Source organism: Acipenser ruthenus, chromosome 26 (genome assembly GCF_902713425.1).
Source record: "Acipenser ruthenus chromosome 26, fAciRut3.2 maternal haplotype, whole genome shotgun sequence".
Taxonomy (NCBI): Eukaryota; Metazoa; Chordata; class Actinopteri; order Acipenseriformes; family Acipenseridae; genus Acipenser; species Acipenser ruthenus.
The window spans coordinates 23,918,892-23,942,147 of record NC_081214.1 but is presented as its reverse complement, the minus strand read 5'-3'; the positions used below and the strand labels follow the sequence as shown (position 1 = coordinate 23,942,147).

The 23,256-nt window shown below is 43.3% G+C and overlaps 1 protein-coding gene across 4 annotated transcripts; it reads right to left on the bottom strand.

Annotated features, from left to right (window-relative positions):
• Positions 1-8,305: 8,305 nt before the first annotated feature.
• On the bottom strand, positions 8,306-21,072 carry LOC117430614 (ubiquitin-like protein 3). Of its 4 annotated transcripts, none has more exons than XM_059000628.1 (6): positions 20,673-21,072; positions 20,131-20,182; positions 15,060-15,168; positions 13,619-13,705; positions 12,717-12,794; positions 8,306-12,531 (listed from the first exon to the last, which is right to left on the bottom strand). In XM_059000628.1, exons 2-6 carry the CDS (start codon positions 20,155-20,157, stop codon positions 12,479-12,481), a joined length of 354 nt encoding a protein of 117 aa, XP_058856611.1. In that variant the 5' UTR covers positions 20,158-20,182; positions 20,673-21,072; the 3' UTR covers positions 8,306-12,478. The 4 variants fall into 4 exon arrangements, with proteins under 4 accessions (XP_058856611.1, XP_058856610.1, XP_033906750.1 ...); XM_059000627.1 differs by having other exon boundaries at positions 20,131-20,306; positions 20,522-21,064; XM_034050859.3 differs by having other exon boundaries at positions 20,131-20,306; positions 20,673-21,064.
• Between the last annotated feature and the right edge of the window lie 2,184 nt (positions 21,073-23,256).

The following is a 23,256-nucleotide window of genomic DNA, read 5'->3' as shown; positions in this document are numbered from 1 at the left end:
CAGTATGAGACGTAAAAACAAGGTCTTATTGTAATCGCTTTGGATAAAAGGGTCTGCTAAATGACTACATAATAATAATAATAATAATAATAATAATAATAATAATAATAATAATAATAATCATCATCATCTCTACAAGGTGCAGGAACGAAGGTTTTAAACTCGCTGAATTAGATGCGGTAATATTTTCACTGACCCCCTTATCATTGGGAACTTTTCATTCCTAATCAGTTGATTGGTTTAGCCACTTGCAAAAACAAATTGTGACAATTTGTTTTCAGTGAATTTGTTTTAGTAAGTATTTCAGAAACTTGCCGTGAGTTCACAACAATAATAAAAAAAATTGAATAGAAAAAATAATAAAAAAAATAGAAAGTTGCTTGCCAGATATGAAGCAGGTTCCAGCACAGCTGTTATTAGCTTTGGTTTGATTAATTCAGCTCCCAGTAAAACTGCTACTCAATACAATTTCTATTCCCTGAACAACTAGATCTGGATACTAATAAAAAAATATGCTCTTAAACTCAGAGAAAATGGCCAGTTCTATGCTAGGCTTGGGTTTTAGTGAACCTTGCCAAATGTTGAGCTGTTTGGGTTTTAGTAAACCTTGCTAAATGTTGAGCTGTTTGGGTTTTAGTGAACCTTGCTAAATGTTGAGCTGTTTGGGTTTTAGTGAACCTTGCTAAATGTTGAGCTGTTTGGGTTTTAGTGAACCTTGCTAAATGTTGAGCTGTTTGGGTTTTAGTGAACCTTGCTAAATGTTGAGCTGTTTGGGTTTTAGTAAACCTTGCTAAATGTTGAGCTGTTTGGGTTTTAGTAAACCTTGCTAAATGTTGAGCTGTTTGGTTTTTAGTGAACCTTGCTAAATGTTGAGCTGTTTGGGTTTTAGTGAACCTTGCTAAATGTTGAGCTGTTTGGGTTTTAGTGAACCTTGCTAAATGTTGAGCTGTTTGGGTTTTAGTGAACCTTGCTAAATGTTGAGCTGTTTGGGTTTTAGTGAACCTTGCTAAATGTTGAGCTGTTTGGGTTTTAGTAAACCTTGCTAAATTTTGAGCTGTTTGGGTTTTAGTAAACCTTGACCAACATTATTTGCCTGCAGGGTTTGATGAAGTTGGAATGTGTTCGTGGACAGCGTCAGGCTGAGGGCTGACTGCCTGTGCTGAGGGTCTGACTGTGAGCGTGGGCCAGGCTGGTCATGTTTTGTGTTATTTTGTATTTGTATGTGTTACACACAGATGAACCCTGCTCCGAGCCAAGCTGCAAACCGTCTCAGTAATTAGAACCTTGTCTTTGATCCAAAGCCCCGTTTATTAAGAGTGGTGTCACATAACATAATCAAAGTGGAGGAAAAGACAGCAGCTGCTCTCTTATTTACAATCCAGTGAAGCCGTTTTGATTACGTCTGTCTTATTTCATTTTTTGAATTCCAGTTTGGTTTTTACGCTCTCTGTCCATCAGTAGCTGTACAAGTATACTGCAATATTATAACATAGTAGAATCATGTTAGTTGTCAAGATATGAACCCGATCTGAGCAGAACCTAACTGTATTAACACTCAGCTGATGAAGACATCAGCCCAAAGCTTTTGTTTCCTTGAGTTTCTTAAAGTTTTATGTAATTACTGGCGACCGTCTTAACCACAATGCAAAGAGCCAGGCTCCTCTGCATTCAGAGCTTTTAACCTCACCTAGCGCTCTGCAGTCTACACCCAGTCCACTCTGACTGCTTCTCCTGCTTGAGCACCTCAATGCTACCACAATCCGTCAGCTGCAAAACATACTGTGTGCAAGAAAGGACATGTCAGCAGAAAAAAAAGGAAATAAGCATCTGCCAAGAGTGAAATCAAATTACTTGTATTACATTTCACAGTCCTGGCGCCTCCCTCGAGAGCCAGAGGCAAGTCAACAACGTCCTTAAACCTGGTTTGAACCTTCGACCCCCAAAGGTGCAACGAGGGGGAGTGAAAACACTCCGGCTTCTGTCTCTCGGAAAACAAAATCAGCCCGTTTTACAGCAGCAGAGACTTGCTGGTCCTGTTTAGAGGAGGTAAGTGTGCAAGCATTCCAGCGACACGCCCCCCCCGGTCCCATGTGAGAGCATTGGAAGAGGATCTACAGCGTGAGCTCAGACTCCATAAGAACAGAGTCGGTGGACTGCAGCGTCAGGACTCCAGGAGGAACCAACAGGATGCTCAACCAACAAATACTACATGCCAACGAATACAGTGTACAGGCAGGATACCAGGGCAGACCCTAAGGATTGTACCCTTGCACTCTGCCACTCACTCCCACACGCTTAACAACAGTGGCTGCAGATCGACTTGGACTCCAGCAAGCCACACTTTGTCGCTCATTATAATCTGTGGATTTGCACGTAATTACAATCTTATTATGCACAGTTACAATGTACTTATCTTTTTTGCAGGACATGTGTAAGTACACAATTGTTTCAGAAAAGGGTTAGGGTTATAGCTTGCAAAAAGGTTTACACATTAATAACATTGTAACAAGTCTTCATGTTTGCTCTGTTTCCATTGCTGTGGATGCATTGCACTGTACTGTCCACCCATGACTTTACTGCCTCTTCTGACACTGTTTTTCATTTCCAGAAAAGACATTCCCTCGCTGGGTTTTCAAAGCATCTTTAATGTGAATATAAAAAGGGAGGGGAGGAGGAATGGAAAATATCCATGGCTGCAGTACTATATCATATTTTTCAACTAAACTCAATAGTTAAATGGCTATTAAAAAAGTCGGCTTCTTTTCAAGACATGCTTGGAATTAGCTTTATTTTTTTTTTCTCTACCACCTGCAACCAATTTACCTCCAAATTAGCAGTTTCAATCATGTCATGCAATGAATCAAATACAGATGTGGATTATGTTTTTATTGGTTACAAAAACTGGAGAGTACCAGCTATGGAAAACTGGCCTCCCAACTCAAACAGGGCTGGCATGAGGTCTGTGTGCTTGGGCAGCGTGTGCCTGGCCTCACCACAGACTCACACAGGGTCAGCATGAGGTCTCTGTGCTTGGGCAGCCTGTGCCTGGCCTCCCCACAGACTCACACAGGGCTGGCATGAGGTCTCTGTGCTTGGGCAGCCTGTGCCTGGCCTCCCCACAGACTCACACAGGGTCAGCATGAGGTCTCTGTGCTTGGGCAGCCTCTGCCTGGCCTCCCCACAGACTCACACAGGGTCAGCATGAGGTCTCTGTGCTTGGGCAGCCTGTGCCTGGCCTCCCCACAGACTCACACAGGGCTGGCATGAGGTCTCTGTGCTTGGGCAGCCTGTGCCTGGCCTCCCCACAGACTCACACAGGGTCAGCATGAGGTCTCTGTGCTTGGGCAGCCTCTGCCTGGCCTTCCCACAGACTCACACAGGGTCAGCATGAGGTCTCTGTGCTTGGGCAGCCTGTGCCTGGTCTCTCCACAGACTCACACAGGGCTGGCATGTGGTATGAGGTCTCTGTGCTTGGGCAGCCTCTGCCTGGCCTTCCCACAGACTCACACAGGGCTGGCATGAGGTCTCTGTGCTTGGGCAGCCTGTGCCTGGCCTCCCCACAGACTCACACAGGGTCAGCATGAGGTCTCTGTGCTTGGGCAGCCTCTGCCTGGTCTCCCCACAGACTCACACAGGGCTGGCATGTGGTATGAGGTCTCTGTGCTTGGGCAGCCTGTGCCTGGTCTCCCCACAGACTCACACAGGGTCAGCATGAGGTCTCTGTGCTTGGGCAGCCTGTGCCTGGCCTCCCCACATACTCACACAGGGTCAGCATGAGGTCTCTGTGCTTGGGCAGCCTGTGCCTGGCCTCCCCACAGACTCACACAGGGTGAGCATGAGGTCTCTGTGCTTGGGCAGCCTGTGCCTGGTCTCTCCACAGACTCACACAGGGCGGGCATGAGGTCTCTGTGCTTGGGCAGCCTGTGCCTGGCCTCCCCACAGACTCACACAGGGCGGGCATGAGGTCTCTGTGCTTGGGCAGCCTGTGCCTGGCCTCCCCACAGACTCACACAGGGTCAGCATGAGGTCTCTGTGCTTGGGCAGCCTCTGCCTGGCCTCCCCACAGACTCACACAGGGTCAGCATGAGGTCTCTGTGCTTGGGTATATCCACACAGGCTCTGAATTCTGGAAGAGAACAAGCCATGGTGGAACACAATGATGCAATTAAAAACATGTCTGTAGGGGGCACTAGTAAAGCCCTTGTGTGCATATCACACGTGTTTAATTAACTATGAGCCGCCACTGGTATAAAGCTGTGTGTTTGACTCCTTAGCTCATTCAGAATATATATATTCTGAATGATATATATATATAACCTTAAAGTACTTGACCCAGACACAGAAACTGCAAATTTAGCACTTTCATGCATTTTTATTCACAGATAAACAAAAGGTTTAATCAAAACAAAAGCCTAACTCCATCAAGGAGCGCAAACTCAACTTTTTCAAAACTAAACTAATAACAGGGGACACACTTTTTTCCACACCATTTCTCCACCTTGCACTATATATATATATATATATATATATATATATATATATATATATATATATATATAATCATATGAGATTTCCAGCCCTATAGCTCATGTGCGAATGCAGCAGTGAGATTAGACTACAGTAGGTTCAAAGCAGTCACACTGCAGTCTAAGTGCTCTCATTGTTCCAGTTTGCTGCTGGACTTTCACTCCAGTTTAACTGCACATGTTCTCAATGCTGGAAGGCTCACAAGGTGAGAAGTAACCTGGAGCCAGGGCTGGAGAGCAGAGGAAGGGAGAGGGGCTCTGGCTGCATTACAAGCGCACAGAGATTTGCTATACAAGGGCTTGGGACTCCTTGCGCTGCCAGGCTGAACAAGAGCAGACAGCAATTCAGTAATAGCATGTAATAGTTTCTTGGCTGTCACTTGTTCTAGTGAGGGGGAAAATAAACAGTCAATTCTGTTAAAAAAACTGAATTATTAGAAAACAATGATAGATTGTGCGTCGGCTGTGAAGCTGATTGAAAAGTTGGTCAGAGCGATTAAGCAGAAACTGCACGCAGCATGCCCTGGTGTTTATATTGGCTTACTGTCCTTGAGCTCCAGTGGTTCAATGGAAACCTCTAACCAGAACAGCTAACTGCATCATTCGCTTCACAGAAACATGACTCTCTGAATTGAAAAGTTTCTATTTGTGCGTGCTAATATGTTTCTGATGCACCTCAAGATGTTCATTTCCAGATCAAGAACAGTAAGTGTGGAACCAGGACTGGGCTTCCCTCCCTCTCTCTCTCTCTCTCATACACACACCCCGATTCCCTGGTAATAAATACACTGTCACGTAGAGAACAGGCTGGCGGCCAAGGGAAGGTAATTTCACTCTCCATACTTTCCTGCCAGCTGCAGCGTTGTTCTGTAGCAATTACAGTTAAGTGCTAGGAACCAACACCCCATTGTAGTTTCGAACCTCTGTTTACAGGTGTCCAGCGTTCAGTGTCCAGTGCTGCCGGATGCAATGCAACATGAGAGTGAAGTGTTTTATAATCTGGGACAATGACACAGAACTGCACAGCAGATGGCAATTTCAGAGACACGAACAACAGAAGGCATGTTTGCAGTGCAATAGTAATGCTGCACACTGCGCTGTGCAATTATTTCAAGTTCTTACTTTGCAGTTTGGCACAGGGGTTTTCCTGCACACGCACACATAGATTTTGGCTCTCAAACATAAACACAAAAAAGTGACTCACACTTTATATATATTCCACTTTCTCCCTATAGGGCAATTAAAATCAACTGTCACAATGTTAGAGTTGTTATAGTGATTTCAGATTCAGTGACAAGGCTACAGGACAGTTACACTGCAGACTTACCGTCCTCCCACTGCTTAACTGGAGTTGACTTTCATAAATTAACTTCTAGTCCAGAAGACAGGCGTTAAGATAAAGGGTTTATCGCAATGTCAAAATCCCAGTCTAGCAGACAAACAGAGTGTTTGCTTAGTTTTGCTTGGACTGCGTGTTCACGTTCTGGATGGTTTTCCCATGGTTCAGTCCAGATGTTCTCATCCAGCTCACTTTGTGTTTTTATCCAGTGTGAGGTCATTTGATTGGATTAACACTCACACTATCGCACAAAGCAAATCGAAAAAAACGAAAACCAAACCGCTACACACAATAATGATTTACATATTTGGATCTGCAATCAGGAATATTTTGGAGCACAACTAAGGTATGTCAGTTACATAAGAAATGCTAAGAAATGAATGGGTTTTATTTTTCTTTAAAGAAAATGTAAAAAAAAAAAAGCATTCAGCCAGCATCAACTGGAAACTTGGACCCCAACCTCTTCAACTCGTTAAACTGAAGAAGAAAAATAACATATGAAAAAACAATCCCTCAAGTCTGTGGCTTCCCTTCCCTCCTACTGCATATCTCCACTCATTCAGATGAGAGCTCACAAATATGACAATTATATGCAGTTTTTACATTTTTGTATCATATTGCTGATCCACTATACAGTGTATGTATATATATATACTGAGTCTAATCGTAAGCAAAGTAACTTAAAGAAAAACTAACCCTTTGTCTGTGCTACCAGAAATCTGATTCCCTATCCATTTGGCCAACACTAACAATACTGCTGGTGGCTTTTAACTGCTAGCTTTGCAGGCTTGGCAGATTCTGATGTGTGAATGAAAAAATGTACTGGTAGCTTAGTGTTGTTTTAATGCTTTATTAATTTACTGAGCATACATTTTAACTGCAGTCAAAGGTAGCAAATCTGTAACCGAGTTTTGAGTTTTAGTGTTATATTAACCTCTTCAGGACACTGCCTTCATACGTACACTGTTAGTACTGTACTATATTATATATATATATATATATATGTATATATATATAAACAAACAAAGGGAACATGAGTTCATCTTCAAACTAGGAACTTTGGAACCTCTTGGAATGAACATTCTATTCTGACACTCCAGAATCACCCACAGAATTCTTGAAAAAGAACACGTTTTCTGCTCTGTTCTTTCCTTCTGCACAGCTAAAGATTGTTTAGTCATTTAAACTTTTTGTGTACATCCAAAAAAAGCTTTTCATTTTTTACCATTTTTGTGCACTGCACTTATACCTCCTTTCAAAGCATACAAAATCCCCACTCTGCATTCTGTAAGGATACCCACAAAGAGTGATAAAAAGACCATTCAACTCTATGATTCAAGCCTGAACTTGAGTGGCGCTCTGGAACAAAAGCCTGAAGCAGCAGTCTTCTCTAGCGCTGTTGCAAATTACAGAAACGGACCACAGGCGCCACCTCCAGTCAACACAAAGTAGACACAGTTTGTCCATTAAAACAGGGAAAAACCATATTTTTCTACTCTCATATATATTTCCTGAAGGGGGGATTTTACAATGATTTTCAATTGTTTTCCAGTGATCCCAAAACATGTTCAGGCTGTAATGTTCAATATTATATACAGAGCTGAATGTCATAGATTACCCTTCTAACCGAGGAGTGACAGCCAAATACTGCATGTCAATATATGGAAGACTATTGGCTTTGCAGTCTGTGATCATTGGAACTGGAACTACTTTGCTTGGTGGAGGAAAACATCATTACTAATAAAAAGAAACTTTAAAAGCAAAAATAAAATGCCTTCAGCTCATCATCACAAGTGAATAGAGACACAGACACTGACAGCCTCCTGGATTAATAGCATCGTCTTGCTGTTCAATAACATCGAGTACAGTATAGCATGCTTTTTACAGTGGGGCGGTGCTCAAAGCCTGGATTTCCTACTTTAAAAGAATTAAGTCATGTGGGGCACTGAGAGAGACAGGATTTCTCCTAATATTATGACATGTTCAACCTTGGCAGACCTCCCTTAAAAAGCAAGAACAAACAAATACAATTCTATTTTGCCTTGAAGAGAAGACAGAACCAAGCAAATGAGACCATATTTACTGTCTCTGCCCTGGTTTGGGGGTAATAAATACAGCATTAACACAGCAGATGAAATGCATACAAAGTGAAGAGAAGAAAGGAAGCAGCGACATACTGCCTGTCTTCTCGAATGAACTTGTTAACTCGTTCAGCAGCTTCACCTGCGGGACAGGAGAGGAGCTTTGTGGCTGAGCCTCTCAAGTATGGGGTGAGAGTCTTGCTTGGGGTTTCCAAGCAGAACCTTCTCTATCCAAACTGCTCCAGGTGCCACATGATGGTCTTCCAATCAATTACATAACAAGTCCTTCTTAGCTGGAGGGTTCCCATAGGACTCAGCACTGTATATACCTGCTTGGCAATGAACACAGAACACACTCATCCCTGTGAAACTGATTGTTATTTATTCATTTAGAATACAAGCTTAAAGCAGACCATTTCTTATTGTAGATTTTATTTACAACACAAACTGTTCGCCGTGTCATCAGCTGGCACTCATTTACAAACACTGAAGTCTTTGTTACCAGTGGATGGCTGTTCACAACACAACTGCACCAATATCACAACCTCACTTCTTCAAAATTGATCTTTCACTGTGGATAAGCAGCAATTTCAAACTTAAACCAAAAAAAAAACAAAAAACAGGATACAAAGAATAAAAATACTATTTAGGATTTGTAATTATAATATTTCCATGTTTAACATAACAAATAAAACACGAATATTAAGTACAAAATGACTGACTCTGTAACAAGAACGCATTTCAATATTAAAAGTGAGGCTTGCCGCCAGACTGCAGTGTTTAATCTGGGTTGAAATAACTTGCACATCACACTTGCCAACAGTTTTTGGCATGTTAACAGGGCTGCTTTTTAATACAACACCAGACTAATGCAGAACATTAATGATTATTCATTTGGCTCTGTTCCATGCAGTGTTACAGACAGCAGCCCTGCAGTCTCCCCCTTAGTGGAGCGATAATCAGGGACTTTCAAATCGATTTTCTATCCTACAAGCATTATCACCACTTCCCTGTTGCTGTGCTAAAGGTCTTTATATAGCATTGCTTTTACTTGCAGGTTTTTCCATTACAACACTATACATTGCTAAAGTCTAAACTGATGCTTTGAGATGAGACCTTTTCATCAGATCAGTCCAGCTCTGATGTACCAGGATATAGAAATCAGCTGCATAGAGCAGTGCTTGAACAAACCTGAAATCTAAAGATTTTCAGCAAAGGACGAGATCAAAAGTTGCTATTGAGGTAACATATAATCGAAGCCTTTTAACATGTCATTTAGAAATGAAGGGTTCTGTCCGCTAGACTCAAGTGGTATTCGAAGGTGCGTCAGCTCCTTATATCAAATGCGCGGTGTATTGTGTTTGTTTGTTTAGTAGTTGATACGTTTAGACCATGCACACAGCAATTACAGGTGGGAGACTGGCAAGCGCAATGCAAATGTGATTTGTTGAATAACTGTGCAGTAGACCTTTAGTAACACTGACTGTTAAAACACTGATTATCTTCAGTACAAGACAGACAGACCCCCCTCGCCTGCGTTCGGATCTCAAGGTGCACAGACAGCAACAACAAGCCTGCCAGTAGATTTATTACAACCACATCCTCATTTTACCTCAACCGTTAAGATGCTGCAAGAAGCCCGCTTCCTGGACTACAGTACAAAGCAGGTTTAAAAGTAAAAAACAGCAACATTTACCAGAAGTAGCACGGGAGCAAACTATTAATGTTGCAGGGATTTGAACTAACAATGCTGGGAGTCACTTGCATTAGCAGAAACTAAATTCTACATCATTTACTTGTAGCTGCAGGGAAGCCACAACCAATACCAGTGCAGTTACTGGCCACAAAAAACGCTCTTCTTCCATTACTTTATTTTTTATTGCACATGTGAATTACAACTGCAGAAGATGCTGCTACACATCTGAATGCCAATACAGGTAGTCAATTAATGATCTGCTTCCGTAGCTGTAAATAAAGCTATGCATGTTAGTGTTTTATCACAGTCATTTACTTTCTTAGCAAAAATAAAAATATGACTGCGACTGCAGAGAGTAAACACTAGCAATTAAGAGAATTACACAAGAGTATTAAACTATGACTAGTTATAACTAAGTTTATGTCTTAAGCATGCCCGTTTCTGTTTTGGGCTTGCTAAGCTAAGGAAAGGTATTTAGGCTGACTAACTGCTTTAGTACACGGCTATCACAGAGAGGGCAAAAGCCAAGGTTTATAATAAATTTAAAAAACACACACTGGGTGCGTTAAGTTAGCGAGCGGCTCAGAGCGTGAATTTCTCCACTGACCAGCCAAACTGAGCATGCCTTGAAGTGGGTTCTTACACTGAGCTGATCAGTTAAACTCATTAGCAATACATTCTCTCAAGCCCTTGGACTGCTGTTAATAGTTTTATTTTCCTAAATCCATTCTCTCTCCCGTGAATCCCCTTTTCCCTGCTAGACTTCGCATGGGACAGGTAATAGGACCCATTCAGCCCCACATCCTTTCCCATAGCAGCAGGTGGGGTCCTATTGCTTGTCACACAGGAAGTGAACCTGTAGTGCTGTGTTGGCAGGAAAAGAACGGTTTCACCTGTCAAAAGGTAAAAGTTTGGAAAACAAGAAGTTAAATAGAAAAATCTGACTTCCGAGAACCTATGCTAATGTGACCCGTAAAAATATAAATGCCCCTCACTTGTTTTATTACCCTTCGGAGCAGGGCACACACAGGGCAACACCTGAATCCACTGTTTGACTTGCTGCTACCTGTAGAGATCTACTCTGGGGGAACCCTGGAACTTTCCTGAGACCATGAATGAAACGAGCCAGTTCCACTGAGAGTACGATCATGAAATTAGAAAAAGAAATTCAAACAAAGCCCCTTCTGTGCTGCTTAAATAGAAGAGTCCCCATTTCTGAAGGACACCTGGCACTCACACTTTACCCACCAGTTCTCTGCGATTACTTAGATTCCCTTATTTTCACTTAAACTCTGATTCTGCACACAGCACACTGCAGGCACAAGTTACCCCAAGCTGTATGTCTTTTAAATAATTTACATCTGTACAGAAACACTGAATCTGCCACTTCATGTCTCTCACCCACCCCGTTATTTATGCGAATAACCATGTATTTGTTCTCCACAACCAAATCGATAGTTTTTTTTCTGACAGGCAGATTAGCTGCTTGGACCAATTTTACTTCAGGATTACAATATACTGCACCATGCCTGGCAGTTTTAGGCTTATTTAATCGATTTAAAAAAAAAAAAAAAAGTTCCTTTTTCATGACAAACTAGTATTTTAGTTTTATAACATCAGTACAGTTCAGGTCCTTGCGTGTCCCGTATCTGTTCCATAAAATGCAAATTCTTTTATCGAGTTGTTCTATTCATGGGCGCTTGTGTTAACTGATCAATGGGCTGTATGTGCAGAAAACTTCTTGACCCAGGAAAGTAGGAAAATGGGCTTTGTATTGTATGCAAAGGCATCCTTGCCTTAATACCTTCCTTCAATGCAATAGAATTGACTGGGGGAAGTGCTCATTATACACAGAGAGGTATATCAAGAAGCAGACAGGCCGTGGAGAGTTCTGGCACCGCAGACACATAACTAGTTTAAAAGCAGCTGGCACGGGACACTGGGATTACAGGGCTGCATTGTTATTTAGCAGATAAATCAGACGTTCGTTTAGGCCAGGAACTTTTTCTTCTAGTTTTTTATTTCTTGGTGCAGTTTAATTTTAAAAATCACAAAGGCATTGTGTTTTTCTTTTCATTGGTACTTCTTCACAAGCACAGGCCACGCTGCAGAGTTCGGCATCATCGCAGTGATCATCTGGGAGGCAAACAGTGTGAAACCGCTTGGCACTGAATGATTGAGCTCCCCCCAACACGCAAAGAAAAGAAACTTGGCTGTAACACCCTGGACCCATTCTACCTCACTGGCTCCTTTGTGTTTATTTATACCCAAAGCAAGGCTTGGGTTCCCGTTTCTTCAAATCCATCCAAGTTTTTTAGAAAAAAGAAAGCAGGCCATGGCCGCAGTCTGTAATAAGCCACTGATTATGATTCCCCTTCTGCCCCCTGCTGGAGAAGTTGGGGAGGGGATCAAAATAAAGAACAGCTTTGTTTCACAACAAAAAATAAAGTTCACATAGCATGCTCTCTGCTCCGCAGAAATAAAAAAAAAAAAATAATGCTTTATGATGTCCGGATCCTTTCTCTCTTCAATACAACACTTGCCACCGCAGTAGTTTTGGGGGTGGGGGTAGATCGTCTTGTGGAAACCGTTCAGCACATCAAGGTATAAAATGATGAAGGATTTGTTTAAATAAAAGTTATATGTTCATGTAATTATTAGTTGGGGGATTTTATTTGTTTAAGTTCTCGTTTGTGTCCACAGAGACAGTCACTGGTTTTGCAGCGACAGTCTTCCTTGTTTTCTGAGCGCTTGGGATGGAGAAAGGTTCGAGAAGGAACGTCCGTCTGTGGAAGGGGGGGGGGGGTAAAGGGGGAGAGGGATTGGGAGGGGGGGTTTACAAAAGCAGGCAGCAGCTGCTCTCTGTAGTCTTCTCACGGTTTCTCTGACCTGCAAAAGAGACACACAGGCTTACTATACACCTGTTTAGACATCTTAAAGGCTTCAGCTATTAAAGTCTGGCTACTAGCCTGCCCCGGTGTTGAGAATAAATTTAGTGCACTACACGACTAGCTCGTGTTGACGTTCTCCAGCTGTAGCAGTGTGAGAGGATCTATTCCGATCAGTGGGTTTACCGTGGGAGTTCGGCTCAGGCAGCGTCTCGCGGGCCACCAGGTGCATCACTGTGGTCCTCCCAGGAGGAAGCTTCAGAGCTGGGAAGGGAAAGGCATGAGAATCAGCAGGGGGCGCCACATGCACAGCTCAACCAGGGGGGAACAGACTGCAGCACAACGCTGGCATTTACACATAAGATCAGTGTCTGGGCAATGTCCAAAACTCAAAATAATAAAACCCCAATTAAAACACCAAATGCCTTCTAGGTGTCGGCACTTTAACTTGCTGTATGGAGAATAAATAAAAAAGGGATAGGATATCTAGACAAACTGGAGAAACGGTTCATGCAGCAGACACAAGATCTTCAGATCTCAATACAAGTCAACACTGGCTTGCCAGCTACAAATTAGAGGATTGTGTTATTTTAAACAGAGGAAGGAAATCTCAGAGCACTTCCTACTTTTGATTGCTCTGAACCAATTAAGAGTCCAGCTGGGAAAGCAGTGCAGCACTGGTGAAAGAGCCCTGCAGTGCACAGCACAGCTCACATCGCCTGGGGAACTACTGTATTGATTTTTATGAACCAGATTAGCCTCAACAGATTTTGGTCCACCAGACCAGTCACTTAACAAGGAGTACCGTACCTCACAATACAAGAGGAAATATTATCCAGGACACAAGCAAATGGACTAAATAGGCAGGTACATTTTCTTCCCCAAATGCATTAAAAAAATTTGCATGTAGTGCCCTAATCTTTGCTACACACAAGAGGAATTTATTAGTATGGAGGCAGGAATAACAGGCTTCCCTGGAGATCAAAGTTGAAGTTTTGAGCTTTTAGAAATGAAAGGCGATCTAACCCTCCCCGCCCCCCCCCCCCCCCCATGAGCTTAGGCATCCTCCTCCTCGCTCCCCTGCTTACCTCCCAGCGTGACGTTGCCATGCAGGAACCGGCCCTGGTAGATGAGTCGCAGGATGATGGGGCTGCTCACCTGCTCGTCCTCCCAGTCTGCAGCGGGACACACACACTCGCATTAGAGCACAGCTTACAACAGGCAGTTATCAGGAAAACCCTTCCTACGCTATAAACATCAAATCATAAAACAAGCCCTACTGAAATAACTAAGTTATAGCAATAGGAACAATCATATACCTACAGCAAAAGGATCAAGTCATATATAATAACTTCCATATTTGATTTCTACATATCTACCCTATGTGGGTTTAACTATGCGCTGTAAAAATGTGTTCATATTTTGCTTGGGGGATGAATCATCCTTTAAATGGTTTAATCTTTAGATTTTGCTCTTTGTGACCTGGACTCAAGTCTGGTATTTAGCCCCCCCAGGCGTAACTCCCTAATTATTTAACTATCCATCCAGCAAGAGCGAAGCACAGCAACAGATTCTCCAAACAAATACACCAAGGGGCGCAGCAAAATCAACACACACTCGCACAGGTATGTACACCTGCTAGACAGCACAGGTTTTAAAAGGGCAGCGGTCAGGCGGACAGACTCCCATTGATCAGCACGTCGGGGGGATGCCAGGAGAAATGCCAAACAAAGCTAGCTGATTTTTACAGTTGACGAGATAGGAGACTCTCCGCATGCAGTCTCATCCACATAAATGCTGTAGTATTGTATACCACTGGAAGCAACAGCACACAAAATGAAGAGCTTCTCATGAAGTTTAGAGACTTAAGAAATTAAACGCAATACAACAGAGAGCGATAGATACACACACAAATGTAATGCCTGCAGCCACACCATCTGGGACCCGATAAACTAAGCTGAGTGGGTGCTGGTCTTAATCTGCTCCTGATCAGAAAATTAAGAGGCCACTGTGCTGCTGCTGGAGGGGGGGTGTGTGGGGTCGCCTTTCTGATGGGACTTTAACCCCTTATTGGGGGGTCAGATACTGGGGTCAAGCCTTACGCTCTACACCAGGCAACCCAGTTATCTTTACGAAAAAAAAAAAAAAAACACCACACGATTCTATTCGGATCCAGTTCAAAGGAGACCTAAACAGTCCATGTAAAACAAGGCTGTTAAGTGCACTGGCAGTCTGGAACCAGCAGGGTAGTTTTTATTTTGTTAAATCCCTTGTAAAGAGACCACGGAACGGTAAGCCACAGCAGATTTAACTGGATGCGTCAGTGGCTTGCAAACACTTCCTAATCCCTCCCCTCCCCCCGAACATCCACGCAAAGAGAAAGGAACTACTTTCTAGCGTTCAGACAATAGCAATAACAGACTGTCGGAATTCCTATTAAAGACGATGGAAATTGACCACGCTTGTGTATCAGTGCTGTGGGCCCCCACAGCCCGGTGGAGGTGCGGCGTGGCAGAAGCCCTTGCTCACCCATTGGCCAGTTCTCGTAAACGTGTTTGGCGATGTCAGCCGCGGAGTCGCTGGGGGAGAAGGTGAACTCCTCCGTCTTCCCGCTCACCAGGATCAGCCGCAGGTTCAGCTGGAAAACAAAACACGGGTTCAAAACACTCAGAACAGATCACACCCACTGGTCAACGTAGTCAGAGATATACCTCCCCCTCCACCTCCTCCTCCCAAGACAAGCACACTTCATAGCCGCAGGGCCAGCCAAACTCAACAGAACAGGAAGGTTCAGGGAGGTCTTGCTTTGAGATTTCTCTAAATGGCCTCCATGGTGGAAAGGCAGAGTTTATGGATTTTTAATCAGACGCAGAGAGAATGGAGCCTTTATTACCATGTGGGCTGTTGATTCTGCCCCACTCAGAGAAGAAAATGGTCCACTTGTTGCAAAGGCGTTTCTCCAGCTTCACATACCAGCATTCCCCACTCAATGAGCCATGGAATCCAGCCGGCACCGCTTTCCACAGAACACAAGAGCGCTTCCCTTCCTCCAGAGCAAAAACTAGAATAACCCGTTCCAAACAACTCTACCGACAAACTGCTACAGGCCACAGGAGACCTAAACCACGCACGTCTAGCGACGGTGTCGTTCCATATATGAAAGAGAAAGACGCAGAGAGCCCACAGCTTGTTTAAATAGAAACCAGGGTGTTTGTTCTGCAGGGTGTATCACACTTCGTTTTCATTTCAATTACATAGCATGTCAGAAAACAGTTACGTTATTTATTTTGTTGTTGGCAGTAAGTGACAGGAGAATCAGTAAAGTCTTTCACACTATACACTTTGCCAAAACAAAAAAGCTACAAAAAATAAATAAATCCATGTACAGTCTGAACTGTGCTCAGAATAGTGGTTTGTTTGGCGTTCCTGATCATAATCGTTAACAAAAAATAAGAAAATGACTTTGTTTTTGTTAGCAATGAACCTTTCAATAGAAAAACTGTAAACATTTTACATGCTGAAAGAATGAGTTCTACTGCATGTGAAATCTACCGTTTTAAAAAAACAAAAACACCGTTTTCTAGAAGCAGCTCCTATACCCCAGATAGTTGTGCAGTTTGTCTTCCTGATACAGAACAACTTCATACATCATGTCCCATCTCCTAAATGCATTTACCGTCCGTGCATACTGATGCATCTAGAACGGGAGCACTTTACTCCAGCAGACTGACTCAGCAAGCCAGTATCAGCAGCTCCTCTCCTCAGGCAAGTATCAGCAGCTCCTCAGGCCAGTATCAGCAGTACAGTGGGGTTTGCTGGGCATGAGAAGATAAACTTCAAAACCACAACAACACTGACAGTGTGAATTCAGCTTCATGAAGTCTGCAGCATTAATAGAACATTTTGACTGCTGTTGCAAAGTCAAAATGCTTTAAATATGTCACAGCTTTAACACCCGCGTTTCAGTCTCTGCTGCCTTGCAAATAAGCATGGAACAATGTGCTCAAGAGCTCTTTGATCACGAGCAGATCATCTGAACATGGCTTATAATTAGGGTTGCTTAAACTATATTAAGAGATCAACTTAACCCGACTGTGTATAAAAAAAGAAATACAGCCGTATTGTTCGAACCAGTGCAGCCGTCTGTCTTCACAGCACATTTACACAATGCAGCCATAGCTGACGCAGTTTAAACTTCATTTAGGAGGAATTTGCTAATGCGATAACCTAACCCCAGGTGTTCAGGACAGCTCAGGGTTGTGTTATTACATTTTCACTGCTAGGATGTCATGCTGGGCTGGCATTGTCCTTTGTTTGGCAGCAACGCTGGTGTATATTAAAAAACGAAGACAACTAGAGCATTCTTGCTTCCAAGCTGTAGCAGCAGACGCCAGTCACAAAGACACAATAAATACACTGTGTATCCATGCTGTGGTCTGTCTTGAACCGGTGATGAAGAGTGCTATTTGGAAAGAGCTCGCTAAAGTGGCCAACAACATCTTTAAAAGACTAAACTGAATCCACTTTGACAGACTGCAAAGTCAGCCTCAACAGGATACAACCACAGCCCCACAAAAGGTGTTAATGCCTCACAGTTCTTCAGCGAGACAGCTGGCAAGCAGTGTGGGTTTGTGTTTAACACTGTACTGCTCTTTTCTTCGTGGTGTTGTTCAGTTGCAGTATCCTGCTGTAATTTCCAAGTCTAGGAAAGGTTTACAGTAGCTTTACCCCCAAGAGGCATCTGCTGAAAACAAAGTGTTCATATAAACAGAATACAAAGGCATGTCTAATTATGCTCAGGGCTGCCCGATTAAAAAAAAAACACAAAATGGAATGACGGCTAAAGCAGCCGTGTTGCAGGAGGGGTCTTGCAAAGAATGGGTAGGAAGCGTTATTTGGGCCAGTATTGCCCCTGCCCCCTCCCCCTCTCAAACATCTGCCCACCCAGATGACACAGCTTTGAAGCGATTAGCACAAACCAAATGGCTGGCTGACTAACACCAATCCTGCAGAGTCTTCCAAGACACAAACAGCAGGCACAGGATGCCCAGCATTTCTGTAGATTGTTAAACAGAACAAAATGTGCAAGGCAAGTTCTATAACAGCCAATAGAGGGACTTAAGAACCCCAACCCTGAGCAGCACATGTAGAAGCACACAGTTCTGTAAATATACCACACTAGAAGATCACAAATGAAGCTTGCAGCCCTGCGCACTCTTTCTGGAACGTGCTACCTTGACAGTGCAGGCCTGGCTCTTCGCAGCAAGGTCTCCATGGAAACAAAGCTATACATGTCAAGCTGTGAGGGCACAGCGCTCTTGCTTTAACTGTGTAGATATGTTCTGCCCTAATAAATAAATAACCAGCTTCCCCATCAGGTTCCGTGCAGCTGTCATGTCATGCATTAGAGTGCTTTTAAAAAAGACCCAGGGTTAGACATACAGTGCTACTGCTGAAGGATGTGAAGGGGTGGAGGGGGGGTTATGGGCAACAAACCTTTTTAATTCTAAGGGCATAGTTGCTTACTACTGCACAGGTTGTATATGTATTTTTTTTTATTTATTTAATTTTTTATATATCACATGCCATCTCATTGATGAGAGTGGGTGTTGTGCTCTAGTAGACGATACAGTACACTTCTAAAAAGTTTGTTTGTTAAGGATTTTTATTTGTATTTTTTTGTGTGTGTGCCAGATTGCAATTTCTAAAATGTGTGCTGCCTTGGTTTAATCATATGTGCTTCACAACAGCAAAACTTATCTAAACTCACCCAGAAAAGTCAGCATTGAATAGCTGTAACCCCAGAGTATCCCCGCTGCAAAAACTCCAACACGGGAGGGGGCAAGACTGAGCTAGCAGGCTGGGGACTGTGACTGTCAGAGTGGGGTACAGCACTGCATGCGAGCCTAGGAATACTAAAGCCAACTGTCCTCAAATGAAATAACCCGGCACTGTTGCTGGGGGGGGGGTGTGTGTGGCAAACTCATTTTCTCTGTGCCCTGCTGAGGGTATGCAAGGGTGATATTTAAGGTATTCCCTGAAGAGTTGAGATGGCAGTTCTCACATAAGATCAGGACAGTCCTGCAAAACAAAAATAAACCAGTGCAATCCAACACCAACCTGCTGTAGCTCCAAAGAGAACAGGCGGAAGATAAGGGGTTAACCCAACTTCCACTGAAGAGCCAACCTTTAGCCCCTATGTCATTTTTTGCTACTAATTGCACGTGGATGTACAGAACTAGTATATCAAGTCAGACACCAGTTTTGACATTTTTTCTGTCTTTTTGGGGGGGGGGAGGGGGGGTGCAGAGTTTCATAGAATATGTAATGCAGGGATGGGGTAAAACTCCCACTGCATAGTTTTGATCCAATCCTGATTTTACTACGAGTTTAAGAAGGTAAATCTGAGCTTGTTACCTATACACTAGGGAAAATCAAGCACGTATTAACCTGCAATGGCTGAAACTGCTATGCAATAGGAGCCTCATTTCCTTCTATGCGATGTACTATAAATGTGTCGGTCTACTTTTAGAAGGGGTTATCTAAATGCAGTATTTAGGAGGCAGGCTGACAATCTGTATAAATTTAGTAACTTGTACACTTGTGTCACGCCTCACACACACTAGCTAACAGCAGGGCTTGGACTCCATGACTGGCCACATTCCCGACTCCAGCTTGCCCCTGGGGTTGACAGAAGGGCAGGTGTTGGCGGGGCCAAAAGGAGCTGTCCCGTCATCTCCAACCAGTCTATTTCCAAACACCAGTGTGTCCTGGATCAAAGCGCTGAGGCTTGTGTCTGATGCTGGGGACGAGATGGACACGTTTAACAAAACGACTACCCCCAGACCTTTCTCTAGCCTGCTTCACATGACCATGTGGGGGGAGTTGGAAGTCATTTACAAGGCATTGATGTACCTTTCAACCCCTCTACCTCTTTGTAACACAGCCCCCAACGCTCCCTTACCTCTGCCACTGACCCAGCTCAGCCTTGATCGGAACCCCTACACACACACACACGTTCTTCCTCTATAGCGTCCTTGCCCAATAGCCCAGACCCCAAAGTAGATCCTCAGTTCCCCTAGAATCCTGCGAGTGGCCTGGCCCCGCCGCTATCCATCCGGCCCCCGCCAGACGTCCACGTGAAACACAGCAGAGACATGCACGAGCCGGACTGGGGGTTTGTTTGACCAAAACAGATCTGGAGAGCAGCCCAGTAAACAAAGTATCTAAGGGTTGTATCCGACAACACAGCTGGTTTCACATTGCTCTGTGTGTTTTCAGGGTAAACAGTACACAAACAGTTTGTAACAGTCCCACTAGATGGGGGGGGGGGGGGGGGGGGTAGTAAATTGGCCTACTTGTCCTCAAACCTAAAATCCTGGGATCACATTCAATTGTATTCCCAACCCACCCCTCCTCTCAACAGGGGGTAGGGGTAATTTAATAGATTTGGGACAATCTCATAGAAGCCGAGACAGCTGGTTTCCCTAGCAACGGGGGGGGGGTTCTCACCAAAAATAAGCCACTAAAACAAACAAATATTTTTTAAAAAAAGTATAGGTTTACTAGAAAAAAAATGTGCTGAAAAACAGTGACTTACCGTGTCTGGGTCGTGGTGTGAGGTCATGTCGTTGATTCAGGTCTGTCTGGATCTTTGTTCGGAGAGGCAGAGTATTTACAATGAGGCTGCTATTTGTACCGCCACAGCGTCACACCGCCTGGCACTGACCAGCCCGGCGCTTACAGGACACTTCAGAGCACGAAAATACTCGTCGCCTACCGTCGGAACACATACAAGTGCAAATAACTTCAAAATCCACCCCGATATGTACCATATATATTATATATTTCAGTATAGCTACCTACAAATGATCGCTGCTCGGAATGTATAATGTTACAGTTGGTTAATAAGGAGGTGCACTGTTAGTACACGATCCGCTCTAACTACATGTAACTCTTCACAATTGCGTTAAACAGAAGTACAAACATACATTTAACTGTAATATACAGGCCTTCCCTGGAGTCTTTCCAAATCCCATCTGTAGTGTACTCGTAAGACAGGAAGTACGTATTGGAATTGAATGGTTTGTTTTTTTTTCCCGTAATTACAGTTTCTTTTAAAAATAAACATACAGATATTACCTGTTGTGAACGTAAACAAGAATAACCGGAACTGCTAACCGCTGGCAAGTGAAACACGAATTATCAATAACACTGATTTCTCTAGCATTTACTGCAAGGAAACGGGAAGCAGCTCGAACAACGCAACAACGTTTTTAACGAACAGGACACAAACCAAACAAGAAAAGCCAATTTGCTAGCGTTAATATTCTCTTTTACGACAGCGTCTCAAACCATGTCAGCGGCTGGCTATATCTTTTTTTTTCTCCGCTTGAAAACACACACACACACACACCGGACAGCTAATGGCAGCCGATTTAAAGACACCGGAAATCAGCTGGGCCCCATCACTCAGGAAACGAAACTCCGCAAGGTGTGCCGGGAAGTGTAGTTTTAGTCCTCACAAAACTGCTCCCAAACGTGTGTTTTTTTAAACTACCTACGAAGCGTTTTTGGAATCATCCATAACACAGTATTCTTAAAACGTGTTCGAAACAAACCTAAACATTTTAATAATATATGATTATGTAAAATATTTAGAGCAAATATAACTACATGCTATTTTAATTAATTTATTTATTTCATTTAATTGAAGGGGTCCTTATACAAAATGTCACATTTATATTTCATAAAGCATTGCAGAGCGTTAAACTATTCAACTGCTTTCACCACGGAGCCGAATCTTCCGATACATGTTGGTCTGCCCCAGTTTTGTTAAGACTGCATTTTATACAGTTATTATTTTTCACAAGCTTTTAAACTTAAAATAATACAATTCCTAGTGATTATTTTAAAGGTGCTACCCATACACAATTATAATAGCAGCTGTGTACTGTACGGGTGTTTCTTGTAAAATGTAACGAGTATTCAAAAACACTAAAAACGTAAGCAAAAAAAAAAAGATGTTTACAGTTTCGTTTTTCTCCTCTGAATAAAACAGAGCTTACGCATGGCAAATATAACCTCCTGCTGCTGAATGTAGCAGCATGACTGAGGATGGGATGTGTGAGTGACCGACAGAAGGTAAGCTCGTGTGCCTGTCTGCAACTACCTTGGGTGGTGTAGACAAACTGGCCAGCCAACAGTGCAGCTGCACGGAAAGCCAAACTATCGATGCATGTAATACACATTCGAAAATGTTCCTTTTTTTAAAAAATAAATTATTTCAGTTGTTTAAAATGTTGCAAAATGGTGACAAAACATACGACTACCAGCATACACTGCGTTCACCCGGCAGCTACGTCACTCACTTGTCCACGCCGAGTGTCTCCACCTCTTTAGCAATAACCCCTCCCCGCTGTTTTTTTGTTTAACTAAAGACATCATGTTCTAAACCAGTACCCCGCCCTCTCTGCCGGTTGCTTTTACCGCTCAGGAAACACATCATAGGATGGGACAGATTGCACACCAGCGCTGTTGTGCAACGCAGTCTGGCTTTGGTTTAGAGTTTAAGCGACTGCATTTGGATACAAACAGGATCTCTCTGGCACCTCTCAAGGTTGTAATTTCCCGTTCTGGTTTAGCCAGTGATATGTATGTTACAGTGATTCTAAGATGAACTCTGGGGTTTGCATGCTGATTCTGTGTGCTGGCGATTAAAATGATAGCAATGATAAAGGAAGGAAGAAAACAACTGTGACAGCAATCCAATAATACTGACCAATAGCTGGCTGTGACCTTACTGCATCTAAACCATGACCTTACTGCATCTAAACCATGACCTTACTGCATCTAAACCATGACCTCACTGCATCTAAACCATGACCTCACTGCATCTAAACCATGACCTCACTGCATCTAAACCATGACCTTACTGCATCTAAACCATGACCTTACTGCATCTAAACCATGATCTTACTGCATCTAAACCATGACCTCACTGCATCTAAACCATGACCTCACTGCATCTAAACCATGATCTTACTGCATCTAAACCATGACCTTACTGCATCTAAACCATGACCTCACTGCATCTAAACCATGACCTCACTGCATCTAAACCATGACCTTACTGCATCTAAACCATGATCTCACTGCATCTAAACCATGATCTTACTGCATCTAAACCAGTGGTGACCAAAGTTAGCATTGCCACTCCTGGCCTTTGTTCTAAATTGTTGAACTGACCCAAACCGGACCCTGAAGTCATGAGTTCTGTAGCTTGAGCTGTTAAACCTGGAGTGGGATGGCCCTCCAGGACTGGGTTTGGACACCCTGGTAAAGCACTCTTCAGCTTACCAAATTCGTCAAGGTCACAGACCTGTGTGAACAGGAGTTCTGGGTCTCACAACAGCTCCGTGCCTCTGACCCGCCTGAATGGGGGATCTGAATACAGATACAGCTCAAATGGACCACATGTTGTATATTTCACAGCCCGTTTCCCATGAACGCCTCTCAACTTTACTCTTCAATATCTAAAGCACATGCCACATCATCACCAATTACTTTTTTAATCAAAGACAATAGTTGCCACTGTATACGAATGCTTGGTGAAATGAAAGCCTCATCTCCAGGAAGTCCTCTATTTTGAGCACACCAACGATCAAAGCTTTAAGCAATTAGGAGCATGAGACTGAAATAGCCCGTGCCTTATGGGAAGGTTGCA